The sequence below is a fragment of the Oncorhynchus tshawytscha genome, linkage group LG10 (assembly GCF_018296145.1).
Source record: "Oncorhynchus tshawytscha isolate Ot180627B linkage group LG10, Otsh_v2.0, whole genome shotgun sequence".
In the NCBI taxonomy this organism is placed as follows: Eukaryota; Metazoa; Chordata; class Actinopteri; order Salmoniformes; family Salmonidae; genus Oncorhynchus; species Oncorhynchus tshawytscha.
In genome coordinates, this window is record NC_056438.1 from 53238171 (window position 1) to 53257285 (window position 19115).

Genomic DNA, 19115 nt, shown 5'->3' on the forward strand with positions numbered 1-19115 from the left:
GATCTTATCAGGTACATTTGTAGATCTTTCAGCTTAACCTAAAAATCCATTCAGTGACCGTTATGCCAAAGATAATGTATAAAGTTCCACTTTCAATAGATATCAATGTTTTTCAGTACTGTATGTGCTAAAATCAGTGGTGTAAAGTACTTGAGAAAATATAGTGGGATTATCTGTACTTTACTATTTATAATGTTGGACTACTTTTACTTCACTACATTCCTATTGAAAATAATGTACATTTGACATTTTCCCTGACCCCCAAAAAGTACTTGTTACATTTTGAATGTTTCGCAGGACAGGAAAATGGTCTAATTCACACACTTATCAAGAGAACATCGCTGGTCATCCCTACTGTACTGCCTCTAATCTGGCTGACTCACCAAACACATGCTTTTGCTTGGAGCATTCCACTGGCTGTCCGTAAATACAACAAATATTTAAAATGGTAGCGCCTGGTTTGCTTCATATAAGGAATTTGAAAAGATGTATACTTTTACTTTTGATGCTTAAGTTCATTTTTGCAATTACGTTTACTTTTGATATTTTAGTATATTTAAAACCAAATACTTTTACTCAAGTAGCATTTCCCTGGGTGACTTTTACTTTTACTTGAGTAATTTTCTATTAAGGTATCTTTACTTGTACTGAATTATGACAATTGGGTACTTTTTCCACCAATGGCCAAAATGCCATGAATGTTATGGCCCATACAGTGCATGGCATATAGAGCTGTACTGACCATAAATAAACACCAGAGGGCGACCGATGCCTGTGTATAGTCCATCCTCCAACAACAACCTGTTGTTGATTATAAAGAGTAGAAATGGGAGAAATGTTGTAAGGAGAGAAAAATTCCAGAAATGGTCAAAGACATTACTTTTGAAGTTAAATCCTATATTACACAATCATTAAGTCATCATGTTTCAAATACTGAGCTATTGAACAATAATGATTGTTGTTTTATGGCTCAAATACCTTATCCTCTAGCTAGCACCCTAACTGTGCAACAACTGGTTGAATCAATGTGCGTAGTGGCATACAGTTGAGCAGGTAAATGTTTAGAATTTCCACACATGGGGATTTTTTGTTGTTGCAGGGACTGACATTTTTTGGGGCCTTTTATAAATGCATTTCATGCTATTCTAAGTCATTTACATGATAGAAGACATAAGCAGAATATTTGTTAATGCCACACAAATGCCCAAATGCAGGCTACTGTGCAACTCACTTTTCAGGTAGGATGCAATTTTGGAACTTTATAAAAAATGTTCTATTTATAATCATTTGTTTATACCATTATCATTATTTTATATCACTGTTGTTATTGTTTATACCATTATCATTATTTTATATCACTGTTATTATTGTAGGCTTATTTGATAATCTAAACCAGTTCTTTAAATATGCTAAATGTGTTTTGTTTCATTCTGTTTAGACATTTTTGTTGGTTAAATTAAGTTTGATATGTCTTTCTAATGGTGTACTCCTTATTTAGTTTAATATACGTTATAAGTCAAATAAATATCATTAACCTATTGCTGTCATTTATCATTAACCTATTGCTGTCATTTATTGGGTTTAAACCAGTTCGCAAGTGTTTAGTTTCATTCTGTTGAGCCATTTTCTTTGTCCAAATGAAGTTTCAACTGTAATGTTGTGTTGGCCGTGATGTAATATCCTGCTCGTATTTTCCCCATAAACAATGGCTTGACTTACTTATTACCCTGATAATGTTTGGAAACTTTTGTGAAGGTTTGGTGGTGTGCGGCTATTAGCATATTATACTGCAGGCCTGTGATATGAAGGCAATGCGCACCGGCGCTCCAACTGACTCCGACATTTGAACTTGAGGTGAGGAAGAATGATTTAGGCCTACCAGAGTTACTCCTATAATCTAACAATATAATTCTTATCTTTATAAAAATAAAAAAAATCCAATACATTTTTTTTTTTGCCTACGTACTTATGTATGGCTATAGTCCAATCTGTAGACCTATAGTTGACGTTGTATCTGACAAGTATAAAGACATGAATGTTGGTGTCGTAGCTGCTGGCATATCTCTCTCTCTCTCTAGGCCCTAAGCTTTTCTTCCTTCATATTTAGCTTTTAAATGTGAATATCACACAGTGAACACCTAAGCCTAATAGGCCCATGCATGCAATGCCCTGATGCATTTGGTGCTTAAATCTCTGACAGCTGAACCATGAGATGGACAATTATTGTTTTAGGAAATTAAAAATCAATAAAACAATAGGTTTATAACCTGCATATGCTACACATCAAAACACGGGGAATAGTGTTTTTGTCATTTGTTATAGGCTGTTTTTAAGGACATGTATATGTGCTTCATTTGGCCGATATCGCTCGTCTATTGATGGCGCTGGCTGCGTGGGTGGACACGCTGATGGATTACGCATATTGAACCGGTAGGCCTATATTTCTTAAAATTCTGATACATTAAAATCTTCCCTGTCACTTTTCCGGGGCCAACCTCTGGATTGTTGACCTCTACCCTGACCCTGAGCCTGCCTGCTGTCCAGTACCGTCGCCCCACCTCTGGATTGTTGACCTCTGCCTACCCTGACCCTGAGCCTGCCTGCCGTCCAGTACCGTTGCCCCAACTCTGGTTTACTGACCTCTGCCTCCCCCCTGACCCTGACCTTGACCCTGAGCCTGCCTGCCGTCCAGTACCGTTGCCCCACCTTTGGATTGTTGACCTCTGCCTACCCTGACCTGACCTTGACCCTGAGCCTGCCTGCCGTCAGTACCGTTGCCCCACCTCTGGATTGTTGACCTCTGCCTACCCTGACCTTGACCCCCCACCTCTGGTTTAGCCTGCCTGCCTTGACCCTGAGCCTGCCTGCCAGTACCGTTGCCCCACCTCTGGTTTACTGACCTCTGCCTACCCAGTGACCCTGGTTTACCCTCTGCCTAGCCTGCCTGCCTGCCATCCAGTACCGTTGCCCCACCTCTGGTTTACTGACCCCTGCCTGCCTTGACCCTGAGCCTGCCTGCCGTCCAGTACCGTTGCCCCACCTCTGGTTTACTGACCCCTGCCTGCCTTGACCTGTCTATTGCCTGCCCCTGTTGGAATATTAAACCATTGTCAATTCGACGTGTCTGCATCTGGGTCTTACCTTGATTCCTGATACAAGGTAGGGGGGGTATACAGAAGATAACCCTATTTGGTCAAATGCCAAGTCCATATTATGGCAAGAACAGCTCAAATAAGCAAAGAGAACCGACAGTCCATCATTACTTTAAGACATAAAGGCAGTCAAAACGTCTCTTCAAAGTGCAGTCGCAAAAACCATCAGGCGCTATGATGAAACTGGGTCTCATGAGGACCGCCACAGGAAAGGAAGACCCAGAGTTACCTCTGATGCAGAGGATAACTTAATTAAAGTCACCAGCCTCAGAAATTGCAGCCAAAATAAATGCTTCACAGCGTTCAAGTAACAGACACATCTCAACATCAACTGTTCAGAGGAGGCTGCATGAATCAGGCCTTCATGGTCGAATTTCTGCAAAGAAACCACTACTTAAGGACATCAATAAGAAGAAGAGACTTGCTTGGGCCAAGAAATACAAGCAATGGACATGAGACCAGTGGAAATCTGTCCTTTGGTCTGATGAGTCCATATTTGCGAATATTTCTTTTCAACCAGTGTCTTTGTGAGATGCAGATTAGGTGAATGGATGTTCTCCGCATGTGTGGTTCCCACCGTGAAGCATGGAGGAGGAGGTGTAATGGTGTGGGGGTACTTTGCTGGAGACACTGTCTGTAATTTATTTAGAATTCAAGGCACACTTAACCAGCATGGCTACCACAGCATTCTGCAGCAATACACCATCCCATCTGGTTTGCGCTTAGTCCCACTATCATTTGTTTTTCAACAGGACAATGACCCAACACACCTCCAGTCTGTGTAAGGGCTATTTGACCAAGAAGGATAGGGATGGAGTGCTGCATCAGATGACCTGGCATCCACAATGACCTGACCTCAACCAAATTGAGATGGTTTGGGATGAGTTGGACCGCAGAGCGAAGGAAAAGCAGCCAACAAGTGCTCCGCATATGTGGGAACTCCTTCAAGACGGGAAAAGCAATCCAGGTGAAGCTGGTTGAGAGAATGCCAAGAGTGTGCAAAGCTGTCATCGAGGCAAAGGGTGGCTACTTTGAAGAATCTAAAATATTAAATATATTTTGATTTGTTTAACACTTTTTTTTGGTAACTACATGATTCCATATGTGTGATTTCATAGTTGTGATGTCTTCAATGTTATTCTACAATGTAGAAAATAGTACAAATAAAGAAAAACCCTTAAATGAGCAGGTGTGTCCAAATGTTTGATTGGTATTGTATATGACAAATAAAACTTTACTTAGATAGGTATTCAGACTCTTTGCTATTACACTAGAAATTGAGCTCAGGTTCATCCTGTTTCCATTGATCATCCTTGAAATGTTTCTACAACTTGATTGCAGTCCACCTGTGGTATATTCAATGGATTGGACATGATTTGGAGAAGCACACACCTGTCTATATATGGTCGCACAGTTGACAGTGCATGTCAGAGCAAAATCCAAGCCATGAGGTCGAAGGAATTGCCCGTAGAGCCCTGAGACAGGATTGTGTCGAGGCACAGATCTGAGGGAAGGGTACCAAAACATTTATGCAGCATTGAAGGTCCCCAAGAACACAGTGGTCTCCATCATTCTTAAATGGAAGAAGTTTGGCACCACCAAGACTCTTTCTAGAGCTAGCTGCCCGGCCGAACTGAGCAATCGGGGGAGAAGGGCCTTGGTCAGGGAGGTGACCAAGACCCCGATGGTCACTCTGACAGAGCTCCAGAGTTTCTCTTTGGAGATGGGAGAACCTTCCAGAAGGACCACCATCTCTGCAGCAGTCCAACAATCAGGTCTTTATGGGAGAGTGGCCAGATGAAAGCGGCGACTCAGTAAAAGGCACATGACAGCCTGCTTGGAGTTTTCTAAAAGGCACCTGAAGGACTCTCAGACCATGAGAAACAAGATTCTCTGGTCTGATGAAACCAAGATTGAACTCTTTGGCCTGAATGCCAAGCGTGAACGGAGCAAAGTACAGAGAGATCCTTGATGAACACCTACTCCAGAGTGCTCAGGACCTCAGACAGTGGCGAAGGTTCACCTTCCAACAGGACAACGACCCTAAGCATACAGCCAAGACAACACAGGAGTGTCTGAATGTCCTTGAGTGGCCCAGCCAGAGCCCAGACTTTAACCTGATTGAACATCTGTGAAGAGATTTGAAAATAGCTGTGCAGCGACACTCCCCATCCAACCTGACAGAGCTTGAGAGAATCTGCAGAGAAGAATGGGAGAAACTCCCCAAATACAGGTGTGCCAAGCTTGTAGCGTCATACCCAAGAAGACTTGAGGCTGTAATCGCCGCAAATGTTACTTCGACAAAGTACTGAGTAAAGGGTGTGAATATTTATGTAAATGTGATATTTCTGTTTTTTTATACATTTGCAAATATTTCTAAAAAACTGTTTTTGCTTTGCCATGATTGGGTATTGTGTGTAGATAAGGGGAAAAGCTATTGAATCAATTTTAGAATAAGGCTGTAGCGTAACAAAATGTGGAAAATGTTAAGGGGTATGAAAACTTTCCGAATGTACTATATATAGTATAGGTTACAGTAGGCTACAAAAAAACACTTTCCAGTGACACACTCACCCAATGATAAAGATGAAGCATGGCCGTTGCTCTCGTGTCAATATCTCAAGATAAGGTACTTCGAAAAACAGTGCTGTTGGCTCAGAATGGCTCAAATTCAACAGGAATACCACTCAGAATGTCAGACTAGAAAAAATGGTGGCACATGTATTATCAATTGCATTATGTGACAATTCACAAAAGGAAACGCAGAGAACTGTTTTTATCCCTGGTGGATTTAGGTCAAAGGTCACTGGATCTGTCTCAAATGGCACCCTATTACCCATAGAGCTCTGGTCAAAAGTAGTCCACTATAAAGGGAATATGGTGCCATTTGGGACACATGCTAAGTTATTCATATTCTGTAATATGTTCTCTCAGCATGTTAGTATATTTATAAGACGAAAAGGCTACATGATGAAGAGAATTGTTAGTTTCTATAGACAGATCAGTCTGGTCTTTTCAGCAGTAGGCATTAGCTTTCCAAACGGCAGGCCTACGTTTTTCTCTCGATTTGGATTTGAACATTTGTCAAAGGCAAACTGACAGCCGCAACCAACAATAGAAATATAATCCATACATGGCAGTTCCCATTCAAGTCAGGACTGGCAGCCATTGCAAGTGTCAAAGTGCCAGTGTTAGTGGTTCCAAAATCCTTCTATGGAGAATGAGCTGTTCTATATTTGGCGCATGTGCTGTGATAAAACTTATTCCACAGCTATTTTTTAGAAGCTATTGATCCTCTGTGGTACAATTATGCTCTCACGTGTAGTATTTTGAAGTATTTTACTGCTGTCTGTTCAGACAGGAGTAATATCATTTTGGGGGAAATGATTTCAGTTTATCAGGGGGTTCTGCGGCAATAATGACAGGGTGCCATTTTTGGTTGATTTCACATTGAATTGACATTAGTTGAAAACTCAACCAAAATGTAAATCAAAGCTAGACGTTGAACTGACGTCTGTGCCTAGTGGGACCTGAGATCCACATACATTTCTAGAAAGCAGCTCTAGATGGGCGAGTGTTATTCTAGTGCACAGCGCTGATGAATTTTGGCAGTTTTATCAACCTCTCCAGCAAAAATGAAATATGCTATTGAGTTATTTACCCTGGCTGTATTTACCCTGGCTGAAAAAGCATTAGGGGAACAAAACTCCAAAGAGCATCTGCATTTCAAACCCAGAACAGAGTGTGGTAGAGCAGCATGATGAGCTGAGCAGCACAAACCTAGGTGGAGTCCCAAATGACACACTATTCCCTACGTAGTGCACTACATTTGGCCAGAGCCCTATGGGTTTAAATGTAGTGCAATGTAGGGAATACGGTGCCATTTGGGATGCGGGCCTAATGGCCTCAGATTATTCAACATAACAGCCGCCTCTGCTCTGACCCTCTGAGTGCTGGTCGGGTGAAACACAGAAACACCTCCACAGATTCAAAGCTACCAACCTGCCTCTTGTTTCTCCTCATCACAAAAACAAACCCTGCTGATGTAGCACAGAGCTATGGGCCTTAAACTAAACACTAAGGTCCAGAAATCCCAGTTGGATGGCCAATGGATATCCTGCTTATTCCCTCATGAAAAACATGGGAATTTGTGGAAAGTTACTAGAATTTTGCAATGCTATTTCTGTTAAAATAGTCCCGTCGTTTGTAATACCCAAACCCTGACCCCCTCCCTCTCACTGCTCTCTGTTAACCCCAGCTGCCCATCCAAGCGGACCTCTCCTTTATATCCCATTGCTATGGAACCGTTTCGCCTGCGTGGTTGTGAAAACCTAAGCTGTGTGTGAATGACTTGGTGGGGGTTACAGTTAATCAAGCTGCGGTGCCACATTAGCGTTGGTTCCTGTGAAAACCCTGCCTTAGCTCTCCTCTCACACAGACAGCCATCAAGACCCCCGTTAAAGCAATCATTGAGCACAGCTATTTTATGTGTGTTTGATGGTGAAAGCTGGCTCTCAGTCCTCCCTGTGTTACTGAGCCCGGCCCTGCTCAGTTGAGTGATGTGTGGCAGGCAGGCCAGGCTGTAGCAGCAGACAGCAGTATGGTGGGTTCCGTGTGTTCCGTGTCTTCTGTTGTGTTCCGCTGCTCCTCCCTCATCAGGCTGTGGTGGATCTAGAAGGCTGGCTGGGTTCCAGAACCCTGGCCTCTACCTTCTGTGCTCCGCTCAATAGCATCATGGGAAGCACCCACCACCGGGAGATCTACATTGTTTGACTCTCTCATCTGGTAGCCATGAAAGCACATTTGCATACCTATGTATTTTAAAAAAGAGGACATAGATGTATTATCAGACCAATGTGCCCATATCTACATGTTTTCTAAATCCATCCTCTCGTTTATTATGTTATTGATGGTTTTACTGATTATACAACTTTTTAAAAGATTGATAACCCATAACAACACATGCCTTCTCATGTGATTTGTGAAATGTGAATTTGTGAGATGTGAAATGTGATTTATAGAAGTCCTCCCAACCCGATGTAGCCAAACGCTCACTAACAGTAAGGTGCACTGTGCAAAGTGACATGTGTACTGTGCTCTTCCTTCTATTACCAAGATAAGGATGTCATTGCAGATGCTGTTTGCTGTGCAGTCTAGTGATGCTTGTATCTCTCATGGACGCTGCCTCTCATCTGTGGAATGTCTCTGTTGAATTGTTCAAGTGTGCGTGGCCATATTCTGAGTTACATTTGGTTCCGCTACCCCATCTGGTATTGGCTCCAGTCCTCAGTTGTGTTGCCAAAACGTGCTGTAGTTATGTACTGTATATTAGTATTAAGAAGCAGAGGGGAATACATATGGAGCTCATCATGTAGCCTTTCGTCTTATAAACCTACTAACATGCTGAGAGAACATATTACAGAATGAGAATGACCTAGGATGTGTCCCAAATGGCACCATATTCCCTTTATAGTGCACTACTTTTGACCAGAGCCCTATGGATAATAGGGTGCCATTTGAGACATCCATAGTGACCTTTGACCTAATCCACCAGGGATTAAAAAGTTATTTTGTGATTTGTCACATAATGCAATTGATAGTGGAAGGCCCAACGCAGGAGATGAGAAGCAGGTACAAGGAGTGAACCATTTAATACAGACGGACATGTAACGGAACAGGGACAGCGTCTGGACATAAACACGACACGACAAAATGCTACTTCAGGGAACAACACAGAGGAGCAGACATATACACAGGGGCAATCAACAAAGTGAGGGAGTCCAGGTGAGTCCAATGAGCACAGCTGCTCGTAATGATGGTAACAGGTGCGTATGATGACGGGTAGCCTGGCGCCCTCGAGCGCCAGGGAGGGGGGAGCGGGAGCAGGCTTGACAGATAGTATATGTGCAACCATTTTTTTCTAGTCTGACATTCTGAGTGTTATTCTTGTTGATGTGTTGCAGGGTTGATCTGGGAGGATGAGGCCACCCAGCAGATCCTGTCCAAGGAGCTGTCTAAGCTGAGGAAGATCCCCTACAGACGCCTACAGGACTCCAGCCCCCATGTCTATAGCAGCAGCAAATCCAGGTCACTGTTCTAGCAGGCAGCAAACACACACAGACACACACGTATGCATGCAGACAGACAGGCAGGCAGACAGGCAGACTCTAGGAGCGCACATGTTAGAATATGATGACTGATGAGCTGGTTTATGTCCGAACAGATCTAGTTTCTAGCTCTGGATAGTCCAGGTTATCTGTCTGTCTGTTCCTTATGGCTGGCTGTTTGTTCATGTGTTTTTTTTTTCTACCTTTATTTAACTAGGCAAGTCAGTTAAGAACAAATTCTTATTTTCAATGACTGCCTAGGAACAGTGGGTTAACTGCTTGTTCAGGGGCAGAACGTCAGATTTGTACCTTGTCAGCTCGGGGATATGAACTTGCAACCTTTCGGTTACTAGTCCAACGCTCTAACCACTAGGCTACCCTGTCTCTCTCCTTCTCTCCTTTTTTTATCTCTCTTTTTGTCTTTGTGTCTCTTTCCATCTCTCTCTCTTTATCTATTTATTGCTGTCTCTCGCACACTTACTCACACCTCTCACTCTCCATGTCTGGTCCAGACCCTCTACCCAGGCTATGGACCCAGGAGACCAAAAGATCAAGCCTGTGGAGGTGGAGCTCAGTAGAAACCTTCAGAACGTCCTACAGCACCTGGGCCTCCTTTCCCAGGCCTCGTCCCCCACTGGCCCCAAGAGTCCCAACAAGGTAAGGGCCCCCCCCTGGCCACCTTCAGAACCCTGCCCTCCAGACCCCCAGGCCCTTGCTTTAGCCTGGGATGAGCAGGCTACTTCTCCATGGATGCACGTCTCTATCAACACACACTCATGTGTACACACACACACACACACATACACACACACAAACTGACGCTGTGGGAGCTGTATCATTATCTATCCCCTTCTGAAGGGTTGGTGAATGGCTGTTGGTTGACCATTCACAGGGATAGTTTCCTGACAGATTATTATGAGGGAGATAATGCCCACCGAGGGTTCAGGAGTTCACTTCCTTAATTAGTAACACCCACATGATGGGCTCTATTTAATTTCTGTTGAGGGGGGTGACCAACATGGCCTAGCTGAATGAGAGGGCCAAACCCCTGCTGAGGTCCAGGCATTGAGGGGTTGGGGAGGGTACCCCTTTATTTATCGAGAATGCGGAGAGTAGCCCTTTATTTATTAAGGATGGGGTTGGTGGAAAACATTGGGGGGGGCTTTCGTTTTGAGATGAGCATGCGGGAGATGGTTGGATCTTAGAGTGTTGTTGACCCGTCCGTATAGTGTACTGCTTAGGAAGATATTACATACTCTCTTCTTACTGTTAACATATTAGCAATTAACATTTCATTTGATGGTGGTGTATTAGCTGGGGATTTAAGTGAAGCACTAAGTAAAGAAGAACACTTTGATCTATTTGATAACACTTTCTATGAAGTAAATGTATAATGCTACATAATTACCTTTATATAATGCCTTATAATGCACCAATAATGTGTTTTATTATCTTGCAGAGTGACCTTTACCAATCTGGCGTCTTCTCTGACTACTACCGGCCCAAGTCCCAGGGAGAGGGACATTTTTCCCCACTGTCCTTATTCCAGCCTCCCTACCAGGATAGACACTCTGCAGGGGATGGAGACCTCCTTGTGGCTGCCCTTAGGCACTACCTGTCTGCGCAGGGACCGCCCCAGACCGGGGGGGCCCCCAAAGTCCCAACCTTGCCCTCCCCGCTACGCCCCTCCTACAGCAACAGTATAGACAGTGCTGGGCCTAAAGAGAACTCTCAATCCCAAACACCCAACCTGGATAGACTTTTACTCCTCCAGACAGCTGGAGCCAGTCAACCCTCTAGTCCAAAAGACCCCTTCAGTCCAATGGATGGTATGTGCTGCTTTTTACTGTACAAGTTCTTCCTTATTATTCCTACGTGAACAAATTAGCGCTATCAATAGTTATGGATCCGCTGAAAATAACGGTATAGCATGTTATTAGTTGTTAATTAAGGCATTGACATCTACCATAGTTGGAACTCTTCTCCCTCTCATCCTCTCTTCTCTTCCCTTCTCCCCTCTCCTTCTCTTCTCTCCTCATCTTCTCTTTTCTCCTCTCCTCCTCTTCTCTCCCATCCTCCTCTCATCCCCTCTCCTCATTCCTCCTCCACAGAGGTGTTCATCCAGAAGGTTCTGAAGAACGTGGGCAGACACAATGTGGACGTGGACGACATGAGTCCAAAAGACCTGGACCAGCTGTCTACACTGATCGCTAACGCCCTACAGGTAGAATAAACAACAACGTCTTTGTACTTGTCTTTCTTGCACAATCCCTCACACCTTTCTTACTAGCACTGATTTTGCTGATAGCTGTGGTTTTTTTTTAGGAAGATTTTATTTGGAATGAATGTGATGTTTTGTTGTCTTACCTAGACACCGTATTTGAATGCACTGTCTGTAGTTTCTCTGGATAAGAGTGTCTGATAAATGACCAAGATGTAAATGCGAATGCAGGTAGTGGATAAAAAACAGCCCCAGGCCAGACCAGGACCAAGAGACCTGGGGGAGGAAGAGGAGCAGGAGGAAGAGGAAGGGAATGAGGGGCCTGGAGAACAGGGGCCCGGGGAACAGGAGGAGGAGAAGGAGGACAGTTACTCTCCATCCGCCACAGAGAAAACGGTTCCGGAGAGCACTCCCCTAGAGGAGTCTGTGGTTCAAGGTACACAAACCTGACAGACCTGGTTACTTGGAGAAGACCTCCATCTGTAGTATTAACTAACCAACACCTTTGTATACTCATTGTCTTTCCATGCCAACTTCAGGGTGACTAGTTCATATTGGCTGCTCTGTTGATTTGAAATGCAGTCACACTTTGGCAAAAAAGTATCAGCTAAAAATATTGACAAAACCATAAGTTTCCCTTCGCCTTCTAAAAGAGTGAAGGGAAGAGTATATCTGCGTGGCTGTTATTTGAGATATGCAGAGTCGGTTTGCTTTTCTGCTTAATATTATTCTTGTTGTCAGTAAACACTCAGTCTCTGTTATTTCCTGACAGAGCGACAAATGGAGGGAGACAGAGAGCCAGCAGGCTCCAATGACAAGGTACCCCCCATTTTGATTCTTAAAGTGATAAAGGGTTTGAAAGAAAGTGGAAATGTCAAACTGAATACTGACATTATAAACGGTGATATTATACCATGTGTAGGGTGTGAATCATCCAGAAGAGCTGATTTTCAAAAGGATTTTGATGATAAATCTGCAATGTACTGTAGACAGTAAAACAGTTAGTATACACAACGTAGAGAAGAAGTATGTTTTGAAAAATGGATTGAAAGTGTTGTAATGTTGTCAGTTTGCATACCTATCTTTCAAACATTTATTATTGTCTTCTGTCCTATTGCTTCCTGCTTTCCTAGAATTTGATGAGAGAAGCAAATTGCCTCCTCTCCCCTATCAAAACAGTTCCTCAATTCAGTACACATGGATTGTAACAAAACATGTCTCATAATCAAGATGAAAAAAAAAGCCATAATGTAGTTATGATTGATTCGTATTTGTTATTTCTGTGCTTCCTGAGATCACCGTGACTTGTGTTGTTTGTGCTGTAGCTAAATCACCGTGACATTGTTCTGTGTTATTTCAGCCCCAGGATGCCGCTGGCTTATTTGGAAAGCTTCTGGCGTACCTGGATAAGAGTGAGTCCCTAGCCCAGAGACTCCGGGGAGATTCCCCCGGCCAGGCTGGTGTGGGTGCAGGGCTGGGCAAGGTCATGGATGTCGGTCTGGAGAATGTCCGCAGTAAGACCACTCTGGCCGAGGTGAAGACCATATTACCCATACAGTTGCAAGAAAAAGTATGTGAACCCTTTAGAAATACCTGAATTTCTGCATAAATTGGTCATTAAAATTTGATCTGATCGTCATCTAAGTCACAACAATAGACAAACACAGTCTGCTTAAATTAATAACACACAAACAAGTATTTGTTTTCACATCTTTATTGAACACACCGTATAAACATTCTCAGTGCAGGTTGGAAAAAGTATGTGAACCCTTGGATTTAATAACTGGTTGACCCTCCTTTGGCAGCATTAACCTCAACCAAATGTTTTCTGTAGTTGCGGATCAGACCTGCATAACGGTTAGGAGGAATTTTAGACCATTCCTCTTTACAAAACTGTTTCAGTTCAGCAATATTCTTGGGATGTCTGGTGTGAGCCGCTCTCGAGGTCAGGCCACAGCATCTCAATCGGGTTGAGGTCAGGACTCTGACTGGGCTTCTTCAGAAAGTCTATTTTCTTCTGTTGAAGCCATTCTGTTGATTTACTTCTGTGCTTTGGGTCGTTGTCATGTTGCATCACCCAACTTCTGTTGAGCTTCAATTGGCAGATAGCCTTACATTCTCCTGCAAAATGTCTTGATAAACTTGGGATTTCATTTTTGACGTCGATGATAGTCTGACGCAGCGAAGCTGCCCTAAACCATGATGCTCCCACCACCGTATTTTACAGTTGGGATGAGGTGTTGATGTTGGTGAGCTGGGCCTTTTTTTTTTCTCCACACAGTGTTGTGTGTTCCTTCCAAACAACTCAGCTGTAGTTTCGTCTGTCCACAGAATATTTAGCCAGTAGCGCTGTGGAACATCCAGGTGCTCTTTTTGAATACTCCAGACGTGCAGCAATGTTTTTTTTTTGGACAGCAGTGGCTTCTTCCGTGGTGTCCTCCCTTGAACACCATTCTTGTTCAGTGTTTTACGTATCGTAGACTCGTCAACAGAGATGTTAGCGTTTCCACTGTAGGTCTTTGGGTGACACTCTGTAGGTCTGTAGGTCTGTAGGTCTCTGTAGTTCTGTAGGTCTTTGGGTGACACTCTAGGATTCTTCTTAACCTCATTGAGCATTCTGCGCTGTGCTCTTGCAGTCATCTTTGCAGGACAGCTTACCATGGACTGATGAACATCAAGGTTTTTAGAGATACTTTTGTAACCCTTTCCAACTTTATGCAAGTCAACAATGATTTAATCCTAGGTCTTCTTAGATCTCATTTGTTTGAGGCATTGTTCACATCAGGCAGTTCTTCTTGTGTATATCAAACTCAAAATGTTGTGAGTGTTTTTTATAGGGCAGGGCAGCTCTAACCAACATCTCCAATCTCATCTCATTGATTGGACTCCAGGTTAGCTTTTGGAGAAGTCATTAGCTTAGGGGTTCACATACTTTTTCCAACCTACACTGTGAATGTTTAAATGATGTATTCAATATAGACAAGAAAGATACAATAGTTTGTGTGTTATTAGTTTAAGCAGACTGTTGGTCTCTTGTGGTGACTTAGATGAAGATCAGATCAAATGTTATGACCACTTTATGCAGAAATCCAGGTATTTCCAAAGAGTTCACATACTTTTTCTTGCCACTGTAAGTAGAACCACAATGACTGTTGCTACAACATTTTGGTGTTATCCTCAATGATTTGAAATGCACTGTGTCCACATGTGGCGTTGAATCTTGGTTTAAATGGTCACGTAATCAAGGCGGCAGTGCAAAAGAAGTCGACCCACTCAATGGACGTGGAGGAAGTGGCTGCGGTGGAGGGCTGGATCCAGGCAGTGGAGCCTCCTGCTGCCAAGATGGTCTACCAGGAGCCCCTTAAGAAGAAAGTGAACATCCAGGAGCTGCAGCTAGATGTCAAAGCTGCTGTGGCCTCGAAGAAAACAACTGATGATGACTACGGCTATGTCATCACTGACACAGTGTGAGTAGTACCTTTCATAAGTAATGAATGAGGCAACCGCAGCTAATCATTCAAGGTTCGATGTTTGTGCGGAATTGCATTTAGTATAGTGCAAAGGAGTCTTTTTTTTAGGCCAGGGCCAACTATGGTGAATTGACAGGTGTTGTGTTGGGTACGCTAGATCAGTAGCAACCATTTGGATCCATTGGTACAGTTCTGTTTGTACCATGACTTTTGTTTTTATTTTTGTTTCCTGTCTTGAATAGGCATAGCTGGAGTTGCCTTGAAACAAACCATCACAAATGGAAACAGAAATGTGCTTTAGATGCTAGACACCCAAAGGCCTACTGTGTCCCTGTCAGAGTAATTTCTCATTCCACATTTTAACTCACTGTTGGGAAAGTAAGTTACCATGACTTTAAAAAAAAAAAGGGGTACGCTCACTGAATATATTACCCTAGATTATTTTCAATGTTTCAGTACTGGACTCATATTCATGAGACAATTGACAATTGACAAACAATTTTATTTACATGAATCAAAACCATACCCCAGTGTGGTATATCATATACATGTGCAATAAACATCCCATGTGCGTATCATTCAGTAGATGATGATTTGAAGGTGTTCAGGTCAAGTCCCTCTCCAGGGCACAGAACCCACAGCCCATCAGACCACCAGGAACTGGAGCCCACATCCCTTCACTATTCCATCATAATCAGGTCTGGTGGGCCTTCACTCTCCATAGGGGGCTGGGCTGGGGCTGTGGAAAAGCAATGACTTTTCTCAATGTCTGTATTAGACTGTTTCTCCTTTTAAACTCCATACTCCCACTACGTTATGTGATTAACTAGGACTGAGGTTTGCACTGAAATGTATATCTTCCCGAGTCCCTGGTCATCAGAGACTCTGACTGTGTTTTAGAGGTGGGGTACATCATTAGCTGTGGCCATCGCTGAACTGAGCCACCGTGGTGCCGATGCACCATTTCATTTGCACTTCTCTGTCTGGCCTGAAGTCTAGGGAGTGGCTATGTCTCAAATTGCACCCTTTTGCCTATACTGCACTACTTTTGACCAGGGCTCTGGTCAAAAGTAGTGTACTATATAGGGAATATGGTGCCATTTGGGACACAAGCAGAGCACACAGGTGATTCATCATGCCAGAGGAAACACCTGCTCCCCCAGTTCTCATACCGCACCCTCCCTCCGTGTCTCCCTGCCTCCCTCATCTCCCTATTTGTCCCTCCCTCCTTTAATACGCCCTTACCCTCTCACCTCCCTGTCTTTGGGCTTCACTCCCTTCCCCGCTCCCCCATCTCCTCCCCCTCCTACCCTCCATCCCCCTGACCTCCGTGCCTCTCGTGTCCCCTCTCCTCTCTGAATGTGACAGGAATGTAATGTGTCGGAGCTCTCACCCACACTTAACAGGCTAAGGTGACAACTCTGTTGATGAACTCTGTATTTTTCTCTCCCCAGCGCGCTACAGACTGATGAGGGACTCCACTTGATGGAGATTCTGGCACGGCGGGCCAAGCTGCAGATGACTGACTTCCTGGAGCTCTCGTATGTATTTTATTCACGATTAACATTTTTATAGATTTTTCACACACTCAACAAAACGGAACAGAAACAACAAACACGGACTACACCACTTTTGTGCATTTAACCTTTATATGTAACTATTCATTTTGACTGCATGCTTAAAACAGACGTGACTAGATTTGATTCTACTCTGGAATCTTATACGGTGCTGGGTAGAATCTAAAATGGGTTGTAGAGTAATTGCTTGTAGCTTGTAGATAGGTATACATCCACTGATTTAATGCAGACTGAAATGCAGGGTAGTGTGTGGAGGGACTTTATACTATATAAAAATAGCTCCATGGATACAGTTATGCTTTAGGTGTCATGAGCACCATGTCAAGTCAAACGTTAACTGAGGGGCTTAAACAAAAATAAAATCAAACGTTTGAATTATTAAACTGACAAACAGGTTGAAAGCCGAAGAAAAGCACATTTACTGAGATACAAGATATCCCACTGTCTTATTCTTATTCTGTAAATATTCGAGCTGGAGGTTGAAGATATTTGACACGTACACATTATTGACATGAGGTGCCAGATACACTACAGGTAACTGCCAAAATAAAGGAAACACCAACATGGTGTCTTAATAAGGCGTTGAGCCAGCACAAGCCGCCAGAACAGCTTCAATGCACATGGCATAGATTCTACAAGTGACTGGAACTCTATTGGAGGGATGCAACACCATTCTACAAGGAATTCCATCATTTGGTGTTTTGTTGATGGTGTTGGAAAACACTGTCTCAGGCGACGGTCCAGAATCTCCCATAAGTGTTCAATTGGGTTGAGATCTGGTGACTGAGACAGCCATGGAATAAGGTTTACATCGTTTACATGCTCATCAAACCATTCGGTTACCACTCAAACCTTGTGGATGGGGGCATTGTCATGTTATAGGGCATAACCATGGTAGCTAAAATATTGGCCAAATTAATAGCCTGCCCAGCATTTTCATACTGGACCCTAATCATGGGGTGTTAATTGCTTAATTATCTCAGCAACCACACCTGTGTGGAAGCACTTATTTTCAATATACTTTGTATCCATTCATTTTCTTAAGTGTTTCCATTATTTTTGGAAGTTACCTGGCTGCAATCATTATGAACAGGACTGAACTCTCCATGAACCTCCCTCTCTTTCTCCAAAATCGTTATGTTTCTCCCTGCAGGTATCTGACTTTAAACACACGCACTCACAAACGCACGCATACACACACACACTTAGAATGCAATGAGGCTTTTAAAGCCATCCTCAACGAAATGAGAGTATATAGTGACACACTGTGCTGGTCTGCGTAGTCAGTGGCATCTCCTTCACATAGTCTAACCAAAAACGACCATACACACATTTTGCACACAAATGCACAGCTAGATATTGCACTGAAGCACATTATTTAAAGACTTTCAAAATAATATTAAAGAGGAAATGTTATCGGCATTCTGTAAAGACATGGTGTCATAACCTGTCACAAGTTCATTTCCTGAACCGTCATGCCCTGTAACCCACAGGTAAACACTGCTTTCCTACCTTATGTTCAAGTCTGACATTGTGGTCATTGTAATGCAGTCATTCATCAAGTGAACATACACTGCTATACTCAATAACCGTAGCAGTGTGTATGCGAGAACAATTTACCGCCATAAATACAATGCAACGTGCTGATGACAGGCATAAGAAAGGGAGTATTGTATGGGCTGATAGGCCCCCTTTGTGTCTTTCTAACTACTACGCTTGATTGTTGGCGGTACAGGTAGGGATTGGCCGATTCCGTATCATGTGACACTGTGAATAAGGTTCTGAATGGCCCTTGTTTCTGAAGCACCTCACGGCGCTAGGGAAGGTATACACTGCTCTGTATTCAGCCCTTCAGCCCATGGGTGGCCTTACAGGGCTGGGCTAATGTACCTTTTGTCTTTGTCCCTTTCTGAAACTGAAAGGGCCTTGGTATGGGAGAGTGATGGATTGGGTGGGAGAGAGCTGTGGCCCTTTGTTAGAGCTCCGAGTCGGCCCAGCAGGGGGAGCAGCCTGGACAATTTGTCCAAGCCGCCACGCTTATTTGGGCCGTCCCACTCCTTGCAGCTAACCGCTGCTGATCCTAGACCACCACCCCACCTAGGAGCCTGGGAGAATGGCCCTCCACATAATCAAATACTGGGCCCACAATTCAGCCCAGCCAGCATGGCTCCTCTCACCTTTCATGTTGACTCATTTGTGCAAGCATGACTTGGTTCTGTAGGACCTTGAAATTAGTGTCTATCATGTTTACCATAATGAAGGAAAATATAGGTACATGCATACAGGGTAATTCAATATTACCGTTATATGTAGTAACACAGGATGTTAGACACTGTGGCTAAATGTTATACATACTTGAATCATTCATCTATCTTTGTGTTACTTTGTATGATCGAACGGACGATATAGAATAGGAGAACACAGACGCCGCTGTCAGAAACGTCTTGAATTGATCATGTCAGGCCGGACATGGCGGTTGAAAGCAGAGACGTTGGTTTTGATGTGTCAATGTGGGTGGTTTGCTTCAGAATCGTGTAGCATTAGTTCACTCTGAATAATAGTTGTTGTGCAACACTTACCGACTGTAG

At 43.4% G+C, this 19115-nt stretch overlaps 1 protein-coding gene across 3 annotated transcripts in view; it reads left to right on the top strand.

Moving 5' to 3' along the window:
* LOC112259593 (receptor-type tyrosine-protein phosphatase N2-like) overlaps positions 1 to 19115 on the top strand; it is a 141711-nt gene that overhangs the window by 31218 nt on the left and 91378 nt on the right. For 2 of the 3 annotated variants that reach the window (XM_042328748.1, XM_042328750.1), the window contains exons 4-12: positions 9116 to 9239; positions 9772 to 9916; positions 10719 to 11088; positions 11371 to 11483; positions 11712 to 11916; positions 12253 to 12299; positions 12841 to 13050; positions 14727 to 14947; positions 16405 to 16491. In XM_042328748.1, coding sequence (XP_042184682.1) covers positions 9116 to 9239; positions 9772 to 9916; positions 10719 to 11088; positions 11371 to 11483; positions 11712 to 11916; positions 12253 to 12299; positions 12841 to 13050; positions 14727 to 14947; positions 16405 to 16491 — 1522 coding nt within the window. The remainder of the gene's footprint in view (positions 1 to 9115; positions 9240 to 9771; positions 9917 to 10718; positions 11089 to 11370; positions 11484 to 11711; positions 11917 to 12252; positions 12300 to 12840; positions 13051 to 14726; positions 14948 to 16404; positions 16492 to 19115) is intronic. The other variant, XM_042328749.1, reaches the window with a different exon arrangement.